This window comes from Mugil cephalus, chromosome 11 (genome assembly GCF_022458985.1).
Source record: "Mugil cephalus isolate CIBA_MC_2020 chromosome 11, CIBA_Mcephalus_1.1, whole genome shotgun sequence".
Taxonomy (NCBI): domain Eukaryota; kingdom Metazoa; phylum Chordata; class Actinopteri; order Mugiliformes; family Mugilidae; genus Mugil; species Mugil cephalus.
In genome coordinates, this window is record NC_061780.1 from 8330356 (window position 1) to 8351209 (window position 20854).

Sequence of the window (20854 nt, forward strand, 5' to 3'; positions counted from 1 at the left end):
ACAGCACTGGATTTATAACCATGAAACACCGTGTATCGCTTGCCTGGGAGGCCAGTGCTGGCTTCCACTGTGTAGTGACACTATTTCCCATAACGCCTTGCGACGCTAGCTACGTATTTAATCTGCGACAAACCACACACAGTCGAGTACAACTCCAAACCGAAAACAGACGAGGAAAACAGCATTTTTTCCTCTACGCATTAGAATTCGACGACTCCGTCAGGCGCTTTTATTTGGTTTCTTTGTCGACCGGGTTTTGAACTCCTGAGGTAAGTTAACGTTAACTGGAAAGCGTTTAGTAACGTTTAGCCAACGTTTGCTAATGCTAGCCAGCTAACAACGTTTAATCCAATGTTGAATGTATTAGCCACGGGGAGATATATGCAGCAGCTTTATTATTTCATGTTATTTACAATAGCTTACTTGTATTGGTGTTGTTTGAGAGTCTAAAGGGCCACAAAGCAATTTTAGTCGGGTGTTAACTGATTAATTGACGAGTTAATGAAATGTTGGGCAATATGTTAAAATCTAAATATAACAAAAAGTGTGTATACTCACTTGCCAGTTCATTGGGTACACTAGTGGATTAATTGTTTCTCTTATAGCAGAACTGCACTAAATTTTCATTAAGCTTATGGTATTCAGCATTTGTTAAAACATGAAATAAAAGAGACAACTGTGGATTCAACTATTTTAATTTTGGAGAATCGTAATGTGTTACACTGCCACGTGTTTCTATTTTACTGACAACTTGATTGTAGTGAGTGGGTTATACTAAATAACAGAACCACTTTTGTGTTTAATTCAGTTCAGTTAAACAGCACCACAGAGGACATCCTCCATACATTTCACTGTACATCGTACTATGTATAATTGCATCTCGTTTTATGACACTGATACAGTTGAATTGTCACCTTTCTAACCTGGTTCAGTATAAATTATATTGTGACTGTCATGTCTCAGCTGTGCTTTGATCATTGCTTCTGACAGCAGATCCCTCATTTTATTCAACTAATTTAACTTGCACCTAGACCAGGAGGACCGTTATTTCACGTTCCTCTGTGTTTTGTCACAAATCTCAGATTACACACAGTCTAGTAGTTTAGAAAAACTAAAACTATTCTACAGTGCAACACGTTGCTTGGGAGACCTGATCTGTGTAGCTTCATCTCATTGAACCTCTGCTTCATCTCACTTTTCCTTTTGATTGCAGATGTCTCTGGCGGACGAGCTCCTGGCTGACTTGGAGGAGGCTGGAGATGAAGGGGAGGACTATCCAGAGGGAGAGGAGGGCGATAGTGATGGAGAGCCAACCCAGGGAAGGACAGAAGGAGGGCTGGAAGACATTCCAGAGGAGATGGAGGTGGACTACAGTAAAGCGGAGAGCGTTGCGTCCATTGCCAAGCTCCGCAATAGCAAACAGGTGACTTGTATCACACAAGAGTTGCACACAAATATGATATTTGTATAAATACATCTGGTCATGTCTGTATAACCTTCTTTTATGTTTGTAGTTTTCAGAGATCATGGACAAAATATCAGTTTATATAGGAAAGCAGCGCAAGAACTCAGAGGGTGAGTATCATCCCTCCCTCATTTCTGTTGTAGTTTGTTTTCTAAAGTGAACATGACATTGTATTTTATTTGAGAAGTTCAATGTGAAATCAGTCACTCTTGTGTGATTCTGTTGTTTTGTTTTCTTTTAGTCTCAGGCCCAGTGGAAGCTGATCCAGAATACAGGTTGATCGTAGCCGCCAACAACCTCACAGTGGAGATCGACAATGAGCTCAGTGAGTAGGGTTTTGATCTGTGGTTACAGACGACCTCGGTCTGAAGACTGCAAGTTCTTCTGTGTAACCGGAGCTGTGTTTCTGCCTTGTTTTCAGATATCATTCACAAGTTTACGAGAGACAAATACTCGAAGAGGTTTCCAGAGCTCGAGTCTCTGGTGCCAGATTCTTTAGATTACATCCGCACAGTCAAGGTGAGTGGACGTATTTATTTAGATCTTAAATCAGATTAGAAAAAAAAATGTTAAAGTAGTAAATTAAAACCATGTTAGATGGACGTTTTTAATTAAATTATTGATCAATGTGTGACAGCACAGCGTTAGAAGGACAGTAAAAATATACAATTTATACATGAATCAGGCACAACATCAATCTACCAGTGGATGTAATGCTGTGGAGGGACACTAGATTTGACTTGTTTCACTACATCATCCAGAAACAACCCACATTGCCCTGGTTGACTTGGTCTGCAACACTGACCCAAGTTTTCCAAGCAGGACATTTTTAGTAATGATTAATGCCATTGGTTATACCTGCTATTGATTTCAATGTTTTGGATAATTGGTGCATAAGTTGGGCCTTTAAAGCTTCGTAAGCTTGTGGCACCAGAGGATTACATAACACTTATAGTTTTATTATGTGCGTGTGTAAGTATATGTACATTTTCTGGCATATTGTCTGAACATCATGCATCCTCTTATTTTTTATTTTTTTGTCCCCTTCTAAGGAACTGGGAAACAATTTGGAGAAATGCAAAACCAATGAAACTCTGCAGCAAATCCTTACCAACGCCACTATTATGGTTGTGAGCGTCACAGCCTCAACCACACAGGGGTGAGTCTAATTGTCGTACTCTTACATTGATTCAGCAGGTCAACATCCTAACCCTCTGATGACTGATACTTTTCACAGACATGTCGAAGCAACATGAAATGTAACTCATAATTTAATGTGCCACAACCACTCCAGTAACTCAGAATGTGCAATTAGTGGCCAAGCTAAATGGAGCAGTTTTCCTCCTCGCCGTCACCTTAGTGCTTCCTCTGAGAGTTTCAGGTTCTGAGGTCTAAACATGTCTTTAGAGGATAATTAATGACGCAATATAAATCAAATTAAAATAATGTTAATGTCTGTGTTCATCCTGCTTTGGTGGTCTGTTATAACTCTTTCTTGGTTTCTAACAGTGCATTGCTTTGATTTTTTTTTTGTTTAGGTCATTGCTGAGTGAGGATGAACTGAAGCAGCTGGAGGAGGCCTGTGACATGGCCCTGGAGCTGAACCAGTCTAAACACAGGATATACGAATATGTCGAATCCAGGATGTCATTCATCGCCCCAAATCTCTCCATCATTGTTGGAGCGTCGACAGCTGCAAAGATCATGGGTGAGAGAGAAACCCGGGCTCCCTCAGCGAAGACCATGTACATTTGTAAATGTGTGTGTGTGATTTATTTATTTATTTATCCCCCCCTCCTCACCACTCCCGCTCTGGCTGCAGGTATTGCTGGTGGCCTCACTAACCTCTCGAAGATGCCGGCCTGTAACCTGATGCTGCTGGGAGCTCAGCGGAGAACTCTGTCTGGCTTCAGCAGCACCTCCCTGCTTCCTCACACGGGCTTCATCTACCACTGTGACGTCGTGCAGTCGCTACCACCTGTCAGTGGACGTTCATACCTTACCAGCATGAATCCACCGCACTCTGCACTGAAGCATGTAGGCTAACTGCTTTATATCATCATATGTTCCCTCAGGACCTCAGGAGGAAGGCTGCTCGTCTGGTTGCTGCAAAATGCACTCTGGCTGCACGAGTGGACAGTTTCCACGAGAGTTCAGACGGCAAGGTGACTATCTTAAAGAAGACATTAATGCACTAATGCAAGTTTACATTTCACTGAGTGCATTTGCAGATATTAAACGCCAAAGTAACTTAAACACTTCACAATAAAATGCTGCATGGTCACCTCACAGCACATGGACCAAGGAGTGATTTATTTCTGTCCCTTCAGGGTTTAAAACTTGTCTCTTTTTGCAGGTTGGATATGATCTAAAAGAAGAGATTGAGAGGAAGTTTGACAAATGGCAGGAGCCTCCACCAGTGAAGCAGGTCAAACCCCTGCCAGCTCCTCTGGACGGGCAGAGGAAAAAGAGAGGAGGAAGAAGGTACACGGTCCCCACACTAGCGATAAAGTCGGCCTCCTGGTCCAGTTGCAGATTAAAGTGCATGGCAGTGTAGTGATGTAACTCTGTATCACTGAGATTAAACGGATCAACATTCAGAATGAAATAAAGTCAAACATTCAACAACAACAGGGATGCACAAGCTGGAAGAGGCTTGCATAACTCTTACAGCCAAGTTTAGCACAGCACCATCACCTATAAATATATGCACAGCATAACACCGGTCTTATGTGTTTTTCTGAAGGTATCGAAAGATGAAGGAGCGGCTCGGGCTGACTGAGATCAGGAAACACGCCAACAGGATGACCTTTGCAGAGGTCTGTACACGTTTTCCTTTCTCTGTGTAAGATTTATTTTTAATGCAGTGTCATTTTCATGCACCAATATGTTTCAGTATCTTGCACTAATTGTAAACACAGCAGTGAAACAAACTCTTGATCACATTGGATATCATTTCCTGATCAACTGCATGTAAAGTCACTGAATTTAAAGGTTTTGTTTGATGAGAGGAAAAAATTAAATCCTTATAGTCATAGTTAGTCAAATCAAACCTGAGATAAATTAGGACTGAAAGCAGCCCTGCTAGTGGTGACTTTTCTTTAATTTTTTTTTTTAAACAAACGGGGGGATTTGATCTTTTTCCTGACTTGGTCTCGCAGATTGAAGATGATGCGTATCAGGAGGATCTGGGCTTCAGTTTGGGTCAGCTGGGGAAGAGCGGCAGCGGCAGAGTCAGACAGGCGCAGGTCAACGAGGCCACCAAGGCCCGGATCTCCAAGTCCCTCCAGGTAAACGCGGTCACGACTTCTCATCTCTGCCTCGGCTCTCTGACGCACTGTTCTTCACCTCTAACATCTCGGGTTTTATTTTCCACTACAGAGAACGTTGCAGAAGCAGAGCATGACATACGGAGGGAAGTCCACTGTCAGAGATCGCTCTTCAGGAACCAGCTCCAGCGTAGCCTTCACTCCTCTCCAGGTAAAAAAAATAAATAAAAGTAAAAACACTGGATATCCTGTTGTCCTCCGCTCATTTAGCTCACGGTTATCGTGCTCTCTTCTTCAGGGGCTGGAGATTGTGAACCCGCAGGCCGCAGAGAAGAAGGTGGCTGAAGCCAACCAGAAGTACTTCTCCAACATGGCAGAGTTCCTCAAAGTCAAGAAAGAAGCTAAGATGTGAACTCATGCACACACACAGTCACCCTGCACACGGACAGTTGCACTCTACACTGCGGAGTCACAGTATTTGTAATTTGTGTCGCATTGTGCTTTATCCTGTATTTTATTTTTACATTTTTTTTTGACTATGATTTCTCCAGTTTAATAAAACATGTGAATATTCTAGTCCGTAGCGTCTAGTCATTTTTAGAAAGGTATTCAAATATAATACTGGTTAACTTTTAGCCTTTCAACTTACTTTCCTGAGGCTGGCACTAACTTGCTCAACCAGACATCTTCTCCTTAAAATTCAAACCAGTTTTACCAAATTAAATCCAAGCTAAAATATAACACGACTCCTTATTCTCTGAGGGAATGACGGGACTTTACACCACACACTGACGTGTAATTTCTTAAAAGTATTTATTGAAATTGTACAATCCTGTTATAACCTCACTTTGACATCTCCCATGCAGAACTGTGATGAGAAAAAAATTGTAAATATGTCTTGAAATTCACATTTTTAGCAATTTCTCAACTGACCTTCCGTTTCTGAAAACCTTGAAAGCCCCAAAAATAGAATCTATAAAAGGCAAAATCTCTCTGAACTTTGCTGTATTTCACTTTTTCACATCCTCGAGTCCCCCCCCCCTCCCCCGTTTCCCTCCCGCCCACCAAAAAAGCCTGAAAACTGACCACACAACATAAATGTTAACTGCAGTACAAATCTTTTTTTTTTTTTTAGAGTTGTTAAATGGAAAAGTCTTCCAAAGTCTGTCTCCATTCAAACTGCCACGACAAGGTGGGACGTGTCCCACACCAGATTCAGATTAAAACCTGTTCGTCGATGTGAAACACGAACGACCACGGCAGACGAGACATTTCCCGCTTGACCCACACGTTAAATCTACCACCAGAATTTCAGAATTCTCGTTTAAACTCTACATGTAAACAGTTTTTGTCAGTGCACATTCACTGTATAGGGTTTTCACTTAAATACCAGGTGGTACATTGAACACAGTGGAGTCTAGGATGAAGTAACATCAACAGAATGAAACCTTGACTAAAGGCGGGAAGTTGACTTGAACCGAACTCTTATTTATTCTAGTGATATCTGTGTATTTTGCATGTGATTAAGAAGTGACTTTGGGTAAAGGTACATTCACTACGCTCAGCGTGGTCTTTTTGCATCGAGGATGAAAAAATTCCTCAGCGGAGTAAGAATCGAGTAAATTAATTTCTCAAACCCTATTTTTGAGATATTTTTACAAGTTTATTATTTTGTCACAAACATGATGGCGCCATAATAATGCAATTTCTTTGACAGGTTAACTTAAAAACATTTTATTTGTAAAGAGAGGGAGTCAGAGACCAGTTCAATTGCATAGCAATTTAATCCATGTCCAATAAGGACTCTTTCCCTGTCACAGGGAGAGGCCCTGTGGTCACTCTCAATCAGCGTTTTAATCGACCAAGACAATATCAATAAAACTATTGATAACCGCTCACTATCTTCAATAGTGACCATATTCAACAGGCATCGTAGGGTCTTAAAAGAAGCCGTTCCTACACACCATGACTAAATGTCCGCTGTACGTCCCCATTCTAAACCACCAAATTACAGTAAATACAAGATGGGCAGTTTTTACTTAACAATCAAATCCAAGGTTTGTTTTGTATCAAGTCAAAGGCTTTCAGGCTCATGTCGGGTAGGTGGTACAGAGAATCATGTCGAAACGGAAAAAGAAAACAAAAACATGAGAAACATGCACGGGGTAGGCTTTCCTAATGCCACATACTGAGTGTGCACACAGACAGGCACAAACGCAGATCTCCGACGGGAACCCTCCCCGCTCGTGCAGCACAGTGCCTTTGATCGGACCCATGGGGCGTTTTCGCCAAAAGCAGAGCACTACACGAGGAGCAAGGGCTTCACGCTGAGATGCAGCCTATACAGACACCAGTCTCCGTTTCAGGAGAGGGTTTCTACTACACATCACAATCTCTATCCACAGTTTGGAGTTCAGTCTCGGAATGTCAACAGCAGCACGTTTTGTCTCTCTGTCCTTTTGCGTCCCTCTGTCCGTCACTGCAGGTCTCTGTCTTCGAGGTACCTGTACTCAAAGGTGAACCCCTCCTTTTTCCTCTGGCCCCATTTCTCATAGTCAAAGTAAATGTAAGTGCCCTGGAGGGACAGCAGAGTGGAAAGAACCGTTAATAAACCGGGACCACAAATATGGACGTCCTCGGGTTCAGTGTGAATGGAAATGGAAAAGTGTGGTGAAGCCGCACCTGTTCAAACTCGTCAGTGATAGTCTTGGGCTCCTCGTGCCTCTGGAACCACATCATGTACTTGGTGTGAAACCTCCACGACTGTTTCTTCAGAGCCTTGGCAGACAGATACTGAGCCTTGGTGCCCTAAGACAGAGACAAGACTCTCTTAATATGTACTGAAGACAGAGGGACACACCGAGTGGACGGGGTGAGTGATTACCTCCAGGTAGTAGAAGATGAAAAAGAGAGTTTCCGTAGACAGTCTCTGGTAAAACTCTATGGAGTCAGAGTGGTGTGGTGGTATCTGATGGTGGAAGGGCAGGGTGGGGCATGGGTTCCTCATCAAGTATTGCCTTTATGGTAGAAAAAGACAGATAAATCAACGAGCGATCAAACTGTTACCACGAGGACGATCCGACTCTAACCCGGCGCTCAAACCCCACAGGTCCCAGCTGATGATGCAGATCAGGAAATCAGTTGCAAATAACCTGTTTGAGGTTGTTGTTTTTTTTTCTAATAAGCATTTATGGCAGCAAGCTGCACCAGATCATCCAAATATTGGTCCTAGTGCCGTGGTGTGGCTCCCTGATGAGGTTCTGGACAATAATCTTGTATAAACTGAATCAGTCTTCAAAGAAATTGTTGAATGAATCAATTTACTGTTGGTTAAAGAGGTCAGATCATGAAATCCAGTCTCTTTGTTTTCCAGCTAACATGATCACACATAATACACTGTTAACAGTTAATTGCAAATATTTCATTCAGTGTGAAATTATCGAGTAAATGTGTGTAATTACTGTGAGAGTGATCTGATTAGTCGAGTCATCTCGAGCTGATTGTGAGAAATGTCCTCACCTGATCCTCTCGGAGTCAGAGGGGTGCGGCATGTGTGTCCACGCAGACTCTTGCATGGCCTGCTGGTAGAGCTGGTCTTTGGGGAGCGGGGTCGGGCCCAGTGGACAGACCCCGAGCGAGGGGGGGATGCTGACCTCCGACACGGACGGCTGAGTGGTGGCGGGTGTGCCAGGCGCCGCAGACGAACCAGAGAAGATATCTGCAAGACGAGAGGACAGAAGCAGTTCTTCACCCGTTTCACGCGTTAATCTCTAAATCTTCTCCTGCACTTTTCTTCTTCTTCTGAATAATTAAGCAACGCAGATTTCTCACTGCCGATGAGAACATTGATCACAGGTTACTAGAGTATCTCGATGATATCTTGAATCCTCTCACAGCTAATACAAAGCAGCTGACGTTATACGTTTACTTCTCAGTCTCAGGTGGTTGTCGTAACTATCCATGTGAAAAGCAGCATTTCAAACTGAAGCTACAGATGAGTAAAAACTCCACCGGTTTATTCTAAGGCTGCAGTGGCCATGATTGACCTGCATTGAGGCTGAAAAGGATTCAAGTGTAGGAAAGTCTTATCATATAGGTCAATAAATGTCAAGGTTCTATGAGGGGTGATTGATGGGTTTGTGGGCTATGGTAGAAGGACATGAGTTTAACAGCTCTGGTAACATGGACATGTGGTTCAGATTTTAATATACTGAGAAATTTTAAAAATTACACCTTTTGCTGCATTTGTATTTCAGGTAATTGAGTAATTTGTGGGCAAATGCCTTAGGGCAGCATTAAGGGAGAGGAACCTTTCTGCTCAAGGATCAAGAAACTGGGTCCTGAGCTAATGACGAACCTGGACTGTGACTGCACTCTAAATAAAATGAAAATGTACGCATCATGAGTAAAACAGTATTAAAGCCTGAAGGCTGTATAAAAGAGTGAGCTGATCTTTGTCTGACCGTTCCGACCTCTGTCCGTTAGATGCAGGTTGGGAATCTCTCCATCCAGACCTGATCCCAGCGCTGCTCTCTCAGCCATCGCCTTTAGAGAACTGAGCGGCTCAGGAGCCTGAGGAGGGAACGAGGTAGATTTGAAATGAAAGCACAGAAGAATTCAAGCGGGAAGAGAGAGGAAACACTACATTTCAGGGAATTTAAAAATCAAGGTTAATGAAAGGTATTTTAACAAATGACTTTAAAAATTAAATGTATAAAAAAAAAAACAAGAACTATTGAAACTAGTTTGTCAGTAACTGTCGGGTGTTTCCTGCTCCTCTGAGCTCTAAAAGAACAGCACCTCCTAACAGTATGTATCTACAGCCAGCAACAGGCATCGATTACCTGTAGTCCAAAAAGACAAAATACAGAAACTCATCTGATTTTAAATGTCTTATGACGTAAATGTGAGTTAGCAGATTGTCCTGAGCTTTCACAGTCTTCTTCTTTGTTTCTTTTCTGGTTAGCAAGCCATGTCCTTTAATCGGGCCAAAAATATCTCTGCATGACATGATTTCTATTTTAATGCTATGTTGTTTAAGTGCAGGCTTCTGAGTTTGGTACAAACCTGGCTCTGAGCAGACAAAAGTAACCTGAAAACTGTGCATGCCAGCACAATCAGTAAGTTAGGACCTCAAAGATATATTTCTGTTATCTACATCAAAGAATGACGTAAAGTAAGGCTATAATGTTTGATAATCGCACTGGTCAGTGATGAGAAGGGCTCCTAACAGCAGACACCTTACTACTGTACAAGCAGTGTACAAAACTTGCAACAGTTCACTCTAACCTTGCGTTTTAACCTAAGTGGACTGTGACTCACCTTGAGGCCGTCAGAGGCCTGTGTGTAGGAATGGGGCCCGTTGAGAAGACTCCCTCCACCGGGTGTGCTGTCTGAGAACGAGGGGGACGGAGAGCTGGGAGGCAGGGTGATGGAGGTGATTAAACTGGGACCATTGTCCATACTGCATCAGGTAGAGTTGGGAACAGCAGAAAAACAAAGTTAACAACTACGGGTAAAAATCAAGAAGAAACATGTTATGTTTAAAGACTTTTCTTAAACACGTCACGTTTGAGATGAGATAACTTACGGCTGACTGGTTGACGAACTGAGAGATGAGGGTTGGCTGCTTTGTGACTGGCTCGGTGTGCTTAGAGCTGATTCTGTGGAGCTCTCTGCCACCACAGCACTGTAGCCTAAGGTGAATGAGAAGTTGGAAGAAGAAGAAGAAGAAGAGCATTAGTATAGAAAACAACCAGTACATAGTCACACATGGACATGAAGACCTACTTGTGCTTCCATTTTGCTTCAGTCCACTCGGTGGTCTAGCGGGAGCAGCGTTCACTCCTACTCCTCCAACCACACCCACATTTCCTCCATTGCCTCCCATCATGCCAACTACTCCGGGTGTAGTGCTGACAGAGCTCGGAGGGACCTGAGGGGAGCCGGGGGCCACACTTTGCCCAGGAACCATACCTAAAATACTCCCACTCAACGAACTGTGGGCTGGGCTTGAGCCTAGCAAACCAAGCCCCGTCCCTGCCCCATTGGTGGTGACTCCACTGGAGCCAGAGGTGGGGATGGAAGTGCTGCTCTCCACTGAAATGCTGGACTGAGTGGTGCTACTCAAACCTAGGCCTCCTGATGCTGCTGCCTGAGCGTAAGGGGCAGGCGTGGACCCCGAAATGAGCCCTGCCATTGTGTTTAAAGATGTTGGGTGGCCGCCGAGGCCCAAACCTGCCATGTGGTTGGCACTGCTGGTCCCCGTCATGCCACTTTTACTCAATCCCATCCCCAACCCAAGTCCTAAACTGGTTGCCGAGGCGGGCCCAGAAGAGGGCTGAGACTGAGAGTTGGGAACTGATGAACTGGGTGTGCTGGGTGTAGAAAGAGAAGGGGCAGTGGAGGCTGGGAGAAGAGGGTTGCTGGGTGGACTGGGGGTGTTGTTTGACGGAACCGAAGGTTTTGTCTGAGGTGGTTGCTGCTGTTGCTGCTGTGATTGGTTTGGCGGCTGAGATTGTTGTTGCTGTTGTGCAGGTTGAGGCTGATGTTGCTGCACCGCACTGCTGAAGCTTCCTATAAGACTGCTGCTTGTGGGAACTGCGGGAATGCCTCCGACAACACTCGCCATGGACACGAGGGAGGAGGATGAGGAGGACCCAGAAGTGGTGGAGGAAGAGAAAGAAGATAGCAAAGATGGTGTGCCGTTCTTCACCGGTGACTGTAAATGACATCAGATGGCATCAGAGAGAGGCATCTCAAGCAAAACTGTCCAACAGGCAGTTAAAGAGGTACAAAATGTTTGAGGAGCATAGTTTACTGTGATCTATGGAGCCCCAAATATACAGGAAATGACACAAACTAAATCATAAGCCTCCAACCATGGTCCCACAGAGAAAACATTTCCATTTCAGTGCCTGAGTGACAAAACCCTTCAGCCACCATGACTCTCCAGGACCAAGGGTGAAGAGCTCTGCACTAAACTGTTTATCTACAGACACAGCACAGTTAAGAGCCTCTCACCTGACTAACTTCACTGTCTGTCGACCGTCCCCTTTTCTTATCGTCCTCTGAGTTCTCCTATAGGAGAACATACCTTGATATGACAATCCACTTTTGAAATTGTTGATTCAGCATAGTAGCCAGTGGATTATACACTGGGGCTTGTAGAAGGGTTAACCAAATGCAAACTTAAAAAGAAAGGTTATGTGCAAAATTGAATCAGAAAGTACTTTTTCAACCCCGAATCCCTTTAACACCCATAATGAATGTGTTTATAATACAAAGACGGGAACTTACAGCAGTGCAAGTGGCTGGGGATGGAGGGATGGGTGAGGAAGAGGTGGTGGAAGTGGGAGTGCTGCTAGAGTGGAGATACATCTCATCTTCCACGTTGCCCTGACCTGATGGAGAAGTTGCAACTAATGCTGCAGCTATAAAGAGAGACAAGACGGGGACGGTGTCAGATGTCATTCTGTCCACCTGAACAAATACAACCATCGTCCACACTACTCACGGATGTCTTCGAGGTCCAAGTCATCATACAGGAACTCATTCTCCTCAAAGTCTGGATCTTGGGAGGAATCAATGTAGTACTCAACATCATCCTTAATCTTTTGGATAGCATCCACTGGCACAGAGTCGTTGTCCAGCATTCGTAAAATTGTTTCCAACATGCGAATGTGGAATCTATGTCTCTCGATCAACCGCTTGAGCTCCTCAATACGATCCTGCTTCTGAAAGAGAGAAGAGACGAGTATGAGGTTTGCATCATTTAGCAGAATTACCAGATTACACTATGTATACACGGGAAGAATGGTATTTTTCAGATGCTGTAGAAATGAGATGGGAGGACGTACCTCCTTATCACCCTTCTTCTTTCGCGTCTGGACTGAGAGAGATTCCACTTCGCTTTCAAACTGATCCACCTGCATATTGAGAGTGTCTATTGTATTCTGCAGATGAGGAAGAAGACACAAATGAAGAGTGTTAATGAAAACACACTGGAACAATTTTTAAAAAAAAAAAATAGTTTCAGTTCAATTGCAAATTATGCAGGTTTTTTGTAATAGAAAAATAAGTAAATGTGTAAATATGAGTAGGTTTATTACTGTTAGCCACTGTCCCGTTTCCTCCTTTTCCCTCTGAGCTGGATCCACTTTCTGAGCGAGTCCTAAGCCTTCTTTAGAGTACGCTTTTGTTTTTGTTTCACGTTCCACCACCTTGAACCTCTCCATTTGCTAGCAAAAAGGGAGGAAAAATCACATGAGCCTTGTTTACCTTCAATGCAGCAGTTTCCTTCAGTAATTTTTTCACCACCACAAATCCTTTCTTGGAAACGATATAATGAAGAGCCATACCGTTTCTATAAGTTTGCGGTTCTCAACTAGCTGCCGTTTGTCTTTGATCTCATTTGAGGCCACCCATGTTTTTATCTGATCTCTCAATCGCTGGGAAGAAACAGAAAATATTAAAACACAAATTCAATTATGAATATGTTGACATGGCATTATTAATCTGTCTCACCTGTAGTTTTTTAATCTCTTTCTTGAGGTCAGCCTCATATTTTTCCTTCTGGTTTGCATTGGCTGCATTGTGTAGCTAAAATGTGGACAAAACAAAACGAGACATTGTGAGTTTTACAGTATTACCTCTTACAACAGAGAGAATAAACTAATGTTAAGATTTCTTACCTTTTGCCAGATATCTTCAAACTGTTCTACACCTTCAGCTACTTTTTTCAAACATCTGTCAATCTCACCTAGAGACAGGGACAGAAGATGTAGCTTAACATCACTGACCAAAAATCCACGTAACATCACAAAAAACATCCAATGCATACATCTAAAAATATTAACATGTGTAGCTGAGATCAGTCTCTGTGAACATGGCAGGTTTCGACAGCGTGACCGATACAGTACGACGTGACTGGAAACAGTTTCAACAACAACATCCATCCTTACCTTGAAGTTTTCTCTTGTCAGCCATGGCTCTGACTACGACAATGTCCACATTCCGTCTCTCACAAAGTTAGCTAAGTAAGGAAACGAAACGTGCATCAATACACACTGCAAGCAAAGACAAAATCCCTCCAGAGTGAAACTGGCATCAACTGCCAGTTAACGTTAGCAGCACAAGTGACACTATCCTTGCAGAATGAAACCACAACCAACCTGAACTTTGGCGTGAACATTTATCTATCGTTACATTAACGTGGACGTAAATCATCTGGACAATGTTACCAATATGACAGACGTGGTTGTCAGCTAAAATTAGCCGGCTAACGAGCTACCGTTGATAGTAGCCAGTAGCTTAGCCCTTCCAGCTCGCTCGGTTACCTACTGGCCCACTTCTAAACAAGCACATTAATGGTTTCATCTCATATACATGCATCAGTATTCTGGGGTCCAACACAGCCTTTATAGGGTGGTTTTGCGTTGTGAAAGTCACAATATAATAGAATCCGTTCAACCCGTAAACCTGCTAACTAATATGGCTAACTGTCTGGCTAGCTAATGCATAAAAATGCTAGCTAGCAGCTTAGCTAGCCAAATTTAGGAAAAAGGGAAACTGGGTCAACCCGATAATCTAGATTCATACTTGTGTGCGACATTTACCTAGGGTATGGGCTTTCGTTTGTCTTTTTTCAAATACAGCCAAAACTAATTCCAGAAAGTCTTCTTTACTTCCAAATTGTGTTTTCTTTTCGACAAGCTCGCTCACTGTAGTGTAGCTGAAGATGGACGGTAGCTAAAATCCCACCTCCGCCTTTAGGCCCCGCCCTAAACCCGACCTGAGAGATCTGATTGGACGGAGCACACGTCCGTCACATCGCGACATCCGCTGGAATGAGGACAACCACTGGTTCAGCAGCGTGAATTGTGATGGACACTGACCAAAGCTGTGTCTGATGTTTCACATTATTGTGTTTCATTTTTTAGATATTTTCCCATACAATCAGTTGCCAATACATACGGTACACTAGTGAAAGTTAATACATGTAACAGTCAGAGCACTAAATCTCCCTTCATGACCGTTTATAACATTACTGTTATAATGTGCAGTTTATCCTGAAACAAGGCAAGGAAAATTCAGCTGTATGATGTATGATTTTGGAGGATGTAGTCTGTGGTGCTGGTTTGAATAAAAACAAAAGTGTTTCCATTGACTAAAATAGGGTTTTTCTAATAGGAACATGTGTCGGTACAACACAATTCAATACTACCTCAAACCACAACCTCCAAAATGAAAACAAAGTTGAATCAGTAGTTTTCTCTTTAATTTTATACAAATGATGAGCAATGTAACCTCCATGAAGCTAAAATTTAGTGCAGGAGTGTTACCTTATTTGTCCACTAGTTTAATGCATCGAGAAGTGAGTCTGTATGATACATGACCGTATAGATATTCGCATTTGTTTATTCTTTAAACAGGTTTGGATTTTTCTCATTCACTTGAAAAAGCTTTTTGAGGTTTTAGAAAAAAAAAGACTTTTCATTTTATTTCTACCTAAAACTGACGTATTTTACTGTGTATTTGAACTTTACATGTCAATGTAAAGTCAAAGTGAAAAACAACTTAAATAAAAAAACAAAATAAATAGCAGCGTGTAGTACTTTAATATTGACAATGACTTATCTGCTAACATTAATTAGTTCTCTACCCGATTACAATTGTATCTGTGCTGCCACATTTTTACCAAACCCAGTTGTCCAAACACTGCAAAGGTAATAATTACATGTTGTCACCAACTGTCGGTAAAAAGTATGAAACTAAAGATAATATATACAAAACAAACGTATCAAGTGAATCTAATTTCACCTCACATGAATTCAATGTGCTCTCTCTCTCTTCATATAAAACTAAAAATAGTGCAAAGCCTGAATGATGAATGGCAGCATTATTGATCGAAGAGTTTAAGAAACTGGGCACTCTTATCATCATCATTATGATATCCAGGGCAGTGCATTGATCAGTGAGACAGAGAGGTCGGGCTGGGCATTTCTCCAAACTGCGCCTCTGCCAACACTGATATGTCTGGTTCAGTCTGTAAAAGAAGCAGAAACAGATGATCAATTACTGTCAGAACCCTAAATGCTTGTTAAAGGCCTAGTCAAAGACCCATGCGTACACGCATACACCTTCATGAACAGGACTAGGTCGGTGGAGTTCTTCATCTACCTGTTGGTCTTTATCCTTTTCTTGCCGAGGAATTCGGTGCCTCTTCTTTTTCGGTCCAGCTGCATTGTGCAACACTGCAGACGAAGTGGAACCAGACACGCCATTGGGCTTTTCATCTTCCATTCCAGCAGCCGGGTCTAAATTAACTCCAGACTCATCCTGAAACAAGTTCCAATTGCATTATTAATTTTTAATTTATTTTTATTTTTATTTTATTTTACCTTGGTAAATGAAATCAAACTAATTTAGGAAAAGCAGGTAAATGGGCTGCGATTGTCAAAAGTACTTGGGTTAATTAATTTGTGACAATCAAACTGGTAGCAGTATCTCCTTTAAAATTCATGTTTTATATTATGCAATCAGTGGGACTGATCTGGGACCACCAAACAAGTTCAATGCTATTGTAAAACTAGTTTATGTTGTATGGATTCAAGTGATGCATAAATTCTATGTGGATTTCCATCGTATTATTGTGGTGAGGAAATGTGGAGCGATATCAAAATACTGTCCCATCCAGGTACAAAGTTTGCCAGACAAGATTGAACTACATTCTAATTAACTGAACAGATTTTTTTCCTCTTTTAAATATATCACATGTATCTTAACCTCTCTGTTGCTTCTTACCTCAAGCAGTATAGTGAGCTGCGCATTTCTGTAATCATCCCCATGAGCATCTAACGTCTTCATGAGAAACCTGAGGGCGAACAGAAGATCAGGTGAGCCATCAGGCGGGAAATGTCTTATAAAATGTAATTCATTTATTATAATGAAGGTGTATACCGTCTTTCTTTCTTTAAACGTCGTGTAATTCTCTGTACTTGGTGAAGACGACCGAGGATCTTCTGATTTACCTGAACAGAACACGTGCATTGTGGTTACAGACGTAGTCACAGTACTAAAGTCAGACTCAGAACAGAGAACATTAGGTATCATTTGATACCTAAAATGTAAAGAAAAAAAGAATATTTGGATTCAAACATACCCAAAATAGAGACTGGTTTACAAAATATGTAACTCCAAAACAGAAATCAAGTGCTTAATGTCACTGGCTCAAGTTTCACTTGCTTGCGCATTTTCCAAAACACACACACAGGAAGTGTGTGCAAAATGACACACATATATGCACGCTCACACACCTGTTCAATGTCTTTGCATCTCCTGTTCAGAGCCAAGTATTTTCTTTTATCCAGAGCCCTTCTCTCTTCATCTTCTTGTGCTGTGCTCTCAAGCAGCTCGTTGCCTCCTGGGCCCAGTTCCACCTTAAGATAAAGACATTTTCTCTGTATGTGTTTTTTTTAAAACACAAAGTTTTTTTTTTTTAAGTGGTACTAGAGGATCATTCTGAAAAAAATGTCTGTTGTTGAATTTATTGCAATAAAGCTGAGTTTCTGTAAATCTGAGTCTCTATGAGTCTTAATCAGTTATACATACATATATATATATTTTTTTTTTTATTTTTTTTTTTTATTTTATTTATTTTTTTTACTGGTTCTTCTTTACACTGAAGATAGTTCTTAATAACTTTGGCTGTATGTTTGGGGCCGTTGTCATGCCGCTAAATAAATTTGGGGCCAATCATATGCCTCCCTGATGGTACTGTATGATGGATGAAGCTGTATTTCTCAGCACTGAATCCTGACGAAATCCTCAACTCCATTTGCAGAAATGCAGCCCCAAACCTACATGAACCTCCACCATGCTTCACGGTTGTCTGCAGGCACTCGTTATCGTACCTCTCTCCAGCCCTTCAGTGAACAAACTGCCTTCTGCTACAGCCAAATATTTCAGGTTTTGACTCATTTTTCTGCACCCCAGTTCCTATGTTTCTGTGCATAGTTGAGTCGCTTGACCTTGTTTCCATATCAGAGGTGTTTTTCATCTGATCTTACAAAATCCTGTGTACTTATAAGGACTGATGCTGATTTGAAGGCAAATATGGATGTGACCTAGATCTTTCTTTAGTTCGCTCACTTTGCATTTTGTAAATAATTATTCATATTATTTATATTTTTGAAAGCATTCTATAGATAGATAATTATTATTCAGCGCAGAAATGTGATACAGTGCTGTTCATGTTTTAATTTGACATCCATTATTTAGACTGGAGCTCCTTTATTTAAAGGTAAAGCTCTTAAGATCAATATAAATATACTATTTTACTTGTATTAAAACTGGCAGTATTGGTGCATATACACCACGAGTACTGTCTGATGGCACTGTTGCTTAGGTTAGCCCTGACTAGTGACCAGATGTTGCCAGTCATTCACATAAACATTATTAGTACCAGATTCATTAACCTTACCTCTCCTGGTCCTAGTTCCACACCACCAGGCTCCAGCTCTGCCTCCAGGATGTGTCCTCCAAACAGAGGAGGCAGAGCCAAACCAGAGAAATCCTCCATCATCTGGAGAGAAAGCTTCTACGTTACATTTTTATATATATATAAAATAGTTACCCAGTCATTAATAATTAAACTTAACATTAACAACTTATTAAAGTTAGAAATTGTGTTAATGAATTGTAAACGTATGCTTATTTCTGGTATATTATCGTACTTACATTTCAGAGTAATCGGTCCAAAAACACTCTTTCATAGTCAAACTAAACCACAGACAGTATAAACGTGTGTTATTAGTTAGTTAAGCACATCCGCGGAGATAATAAGAGACTGAAATCAAACGTAAGACCACGGGAGCTGCTTCTCTTCCCACTCTTGTTGTTAACCTAATGTTTACGCGCGACGGACGCAGCTATTCTACGTCACTCTGCCTGTACTACATTTCCCATGAGCCACTTCTCGGCTGGAAGTACACCAGACAATATGGCAGGTATGCTTATATTTTGTCACCTTATGTACCTCTAAAGAGTGATGTTAGCTTTACTGAGAGCTTCGGCTAGCATTCACAAATGCGCTAAATAATCAAAAGTGCGCCAATTATGTCCTCGAATGAATTTAACACAATTATATCCATTCGAAATAAAACGAGAAACGTGACCTTGGATATGTTGCTAATGTTAGCTAACTTGGGTTTTTTTCGCTGCAGGAATCGGCGCTTTCCTGAAGAATGCGTGGAATAAGGAGCCTGTAATCGTTGTCTCCTGCGGTATGGGGTTGTTGGGTGAGTAATCAGCTTCCTACATTTAGGACAAAAACGTAACAAAGGGAAACAGGCTTTGGAAATCCGAAATGCTAACGAATACCATGGTAGCAAGATACATGGTCAATACAAATCCACTGGCTGTGGAGGTTGAGGTGTTTGTGTCTACTGTTGTTGGAGCCTCAGTATAAGTGTATACAATAACTTGACTGTTAATTCAGAGCACTATTTAAGTGTGTTATCTCTTGTCTTTTTTTTCTGAGCTGCTGTCATCAACTGATCGGTCTAGTCACATTATGCCCATAGATATATTATTCTAAGTGGAGAAAATGTTGTTTCCTCAGGTGCATTGATTCCATTCATCAGCCCCTACACAAAGTATACATCAAAGATGAACAAAATTGTGCCATACAACTACCCAGGTAAACAGTGATCTTGTTCATTTTATATTCAGGTTGTCTGTTTGAGTGTTGTTGAATGTCGTCCGTCTTCAGCATCTGTTTAACCAACTATCTCTCTACTAACTGCAGTTCCTGTGCGAGATGATGGAAATATGCCCGATGTTCCTGCACATCCAACCGAGCCAAAAGGAAGGAACTTGGATTGGTTTAAAAATCTATAACTTCCCATGGTCACAGTCGACGCCTGTGTTTCCCCTCTTGTTCATGTCTGTCAGTTGCTCCGATGTCAGTGTCTCACAATAAAGGTTCTATTTAAATCTACTTTCCATCAATTGGATTCATTTAATATGTTTAGATTGATAACAGTACATTATATCGTCAGCTGTACATTTCAGAAATGGCATAATTCCTAAGACAATATGTAATGTGATAATATGTAATATTGTTACTTGTAATGACAAGTTTTTATTGATCTAAAATGTACAAATAAACTTAAAGCTAAGCTGATAAACATTTATTTTCTAGAATTGGTCATGCTTTGTAGAGGTGTACATGAAGTTGAAACTTACCTTTAAATGGGACAAATTGTATACGTTAGATTTGAACAGCAACAAAGGGGCAAAAAATATTTTCTTCTGTCAAAAAACACAGCTCAGGGGTTAAAGTTACTGTTAGATTTTTGTGAGCAGCTCAGGAGAGTTGAAACTAAGCTTCACAATTCTGATCCTTTAGAGGAGGCTTAGTATGAAAAAGCTGGAATCAGATTAACCGTGTCACACCAGCATCAGTCTACTGCAAGAGACGTGCTGTGCAAAAGCCTTCAGAGAAACACAAATACACAAATTGAACACAAGATACTATCTAATACATGCGCCAGTCCGCCATGATGTTATGAGCACCAGTTAATATTGTGTCCGCTCACTCTGTGCTCTTCAAACAGCTCTGACCCATGAAGATGTAATGTGGTATCTGCCACCAAGGCCTTAGCAGCAGATCCTGGAAGATCTGCGAGTTGCGACATAAAGCGCTTCCATCAATCTGACTTGTTTTTCCAGCACAGTTTGGATGCCACGTCAGCACCTTGAAAAACGGCATTAATTTCTTCAGCAATCTGAGCTACAGCCGCTCGTCTGTAGGATGGGGCCACATGTGTCAGCCTTCACGTGTGAAGCACAGATCTTTGTCTGCACGTGTCTAATCGTGTTGTCTGTTTTCCACTTTCCTTCTGTGGACCGCTGAAGACTGGGAACACCCCACTAGTTTTGGAGATGATCTGACCCAGTCACCTAGCCATCGAAGTTCAGCCCTTTTCAAAGTTGCCCAAATATCGCGCTGCTTCTAACACTGAGTACGAGGACAAATTGATCACTTGTTGTCTAATATATTCCACCCACTGACAATAAGACAGTCGGTGATAGTCACTTCAACAGAACAGTGCAT

General features: G+C 41.7%; 4 protein-coding genes across 6 annotated transcripts; 2 read left to right on the forward strand and 2 right to left on the reverse strand.

Annotated features, from left to right (window-relative positions):
- Nucleotides 1-103: 103 nt before the first annotated feature.
- prpf31 (PRP31 pre-mRNA processing factor 31 homolog (yeast)) lies at nucleotides 104-5310 on the forward strand. The gene is made up of 14 exons (XM_047598683.1): nucleotides 104-269; nucleotides 1214-1423; nucleotides 1515-1575; nucleotides 1707-1790; nucleotides 1887-1984; nucleotides 2518-2624; nucleotides 3004-3173; nucleotides 3288-3445; nucleotides 3541-3630; nucleotides 3822-3949; nucleotides 4212-4284; nucleotides 4627-4755; nucleotides 4847-4945; nucleotides 5033-5310. Exons 2-14 carry the CDS (start codon nucleotides 1214-1216, stop codon nucleotides 5144-5146), a joined length of 1521 nt encoding a protein of 506 aa, XP_047454639.1. The 5' UTR covers nucleotides 104-269; the 3' UTR covers nucleotides 5147-5310.
- A 1142-nt stretch (nucleotides 5311-6452) lies between these two features.
- On the reverse strand, nucleotides 6453-14507 carry cnot3a (CCR4-NOT transcription complex, subunit 3a). Of its 3 annotated transcripts, none has more exons than XM_047598421.1 (18): nucleotides 14352-14507; nucleotides 13698-13768; nucleotides 13428-13495; nucleotides 13261-13335; nucleotides 13095-13184; nucleotides 12846-12974; nucleotides 12594-12689; nucleotides 12251-12470; nucleotides 12034-12167; nucleotides 11758-11814; nucleotides 10525-11455; nucleotides 10325-10430; nucleotides 10057-10198; nucleotides 9207-9306; nucleotides 8254-8452; nucleotides 7619-7751; nucleotides 7417-7542; nucleotides 6453-7309 (listed from the first exon to the last, which is right to left on the reverse strand). In XM_047598421.1, exons 2-18 carry the CDS (start codon nucleotides 13720-13722, stop codon nucleotides 7211-7213), a joined length of 2730 nt encoding a protein of 909 aa, XP_047454377.1. In that variant the 5' UTR covers nucleotides 13723-13768; nucleotides 14352-14507; the 3' UTR covers nucleotides 6453-7210. The 3 variants fall into 3 exon arrangements, with proteins under 3 accessions (XP_047454377.1, XP_047454375.1, XP_047454376.1); XM_047598419.1 differs by having other exon boundaries at nucleotides 9198-9306; XM_047598420.1 differs by lacking the exon at nucleotides 11758-11814 and having other exon boundaries at nucleotides 9198-9306.
- Nucleotides 14508-15334: 827 nt separating this feature from the next.
- Nucleotides 15335-18640, reverse strand: tfpt (TCF3 (E2A) fusion partner). Its single transcript, XM_047598422.1, has 7 exons — nucleotides 18475-18640; nucleotides 18218-18319; nucleotides 17052-17174; nucleotides 16696-16766; nucleotides 16540-16609; nucleotides 15916-16074; nucleotides 15335-15781 (listed from the first exon to the last, which is right to left on the reverse strand). Exons 2-7 carry the CDS (start codon nucleotides 18317-18319, stop codon nucleotides 15707-15709), a joined length of 600 nt encoding a protein of 199 aa, XP_047454378.1. The 5' UTR covers nucleotides 18475-18640; the 3' UTR covers nucleotides 15335-15706.
- Nucleotides 18641-18658: 18 nt separating this feature from the next.
- On the forward strand, nucleotides 18659-19735 carry ndufa3 (NADH:ubiquinone oxidoreductase subunit A3). The gene is made up of 4 exons (XM_047598423.1): nucleotides 18659-18743; nucleotides 18960-19034; nucleotides 19358-19435; nucleotides 19544-19735. Exons 1-4 carry the CDS (start codon nucleotides 18701-18703, stop codon nucleotides 19633-19635), a joined length of 288 nt encoding a protein of 95 aa, XP_047454379.1. The 5' UTR covers nucleotides 18659-18700; the 3' UTR covers nucleotides 19636-19735.
- Nucleotides 19736-20854: the final 1119 nt, after the last annotated feature.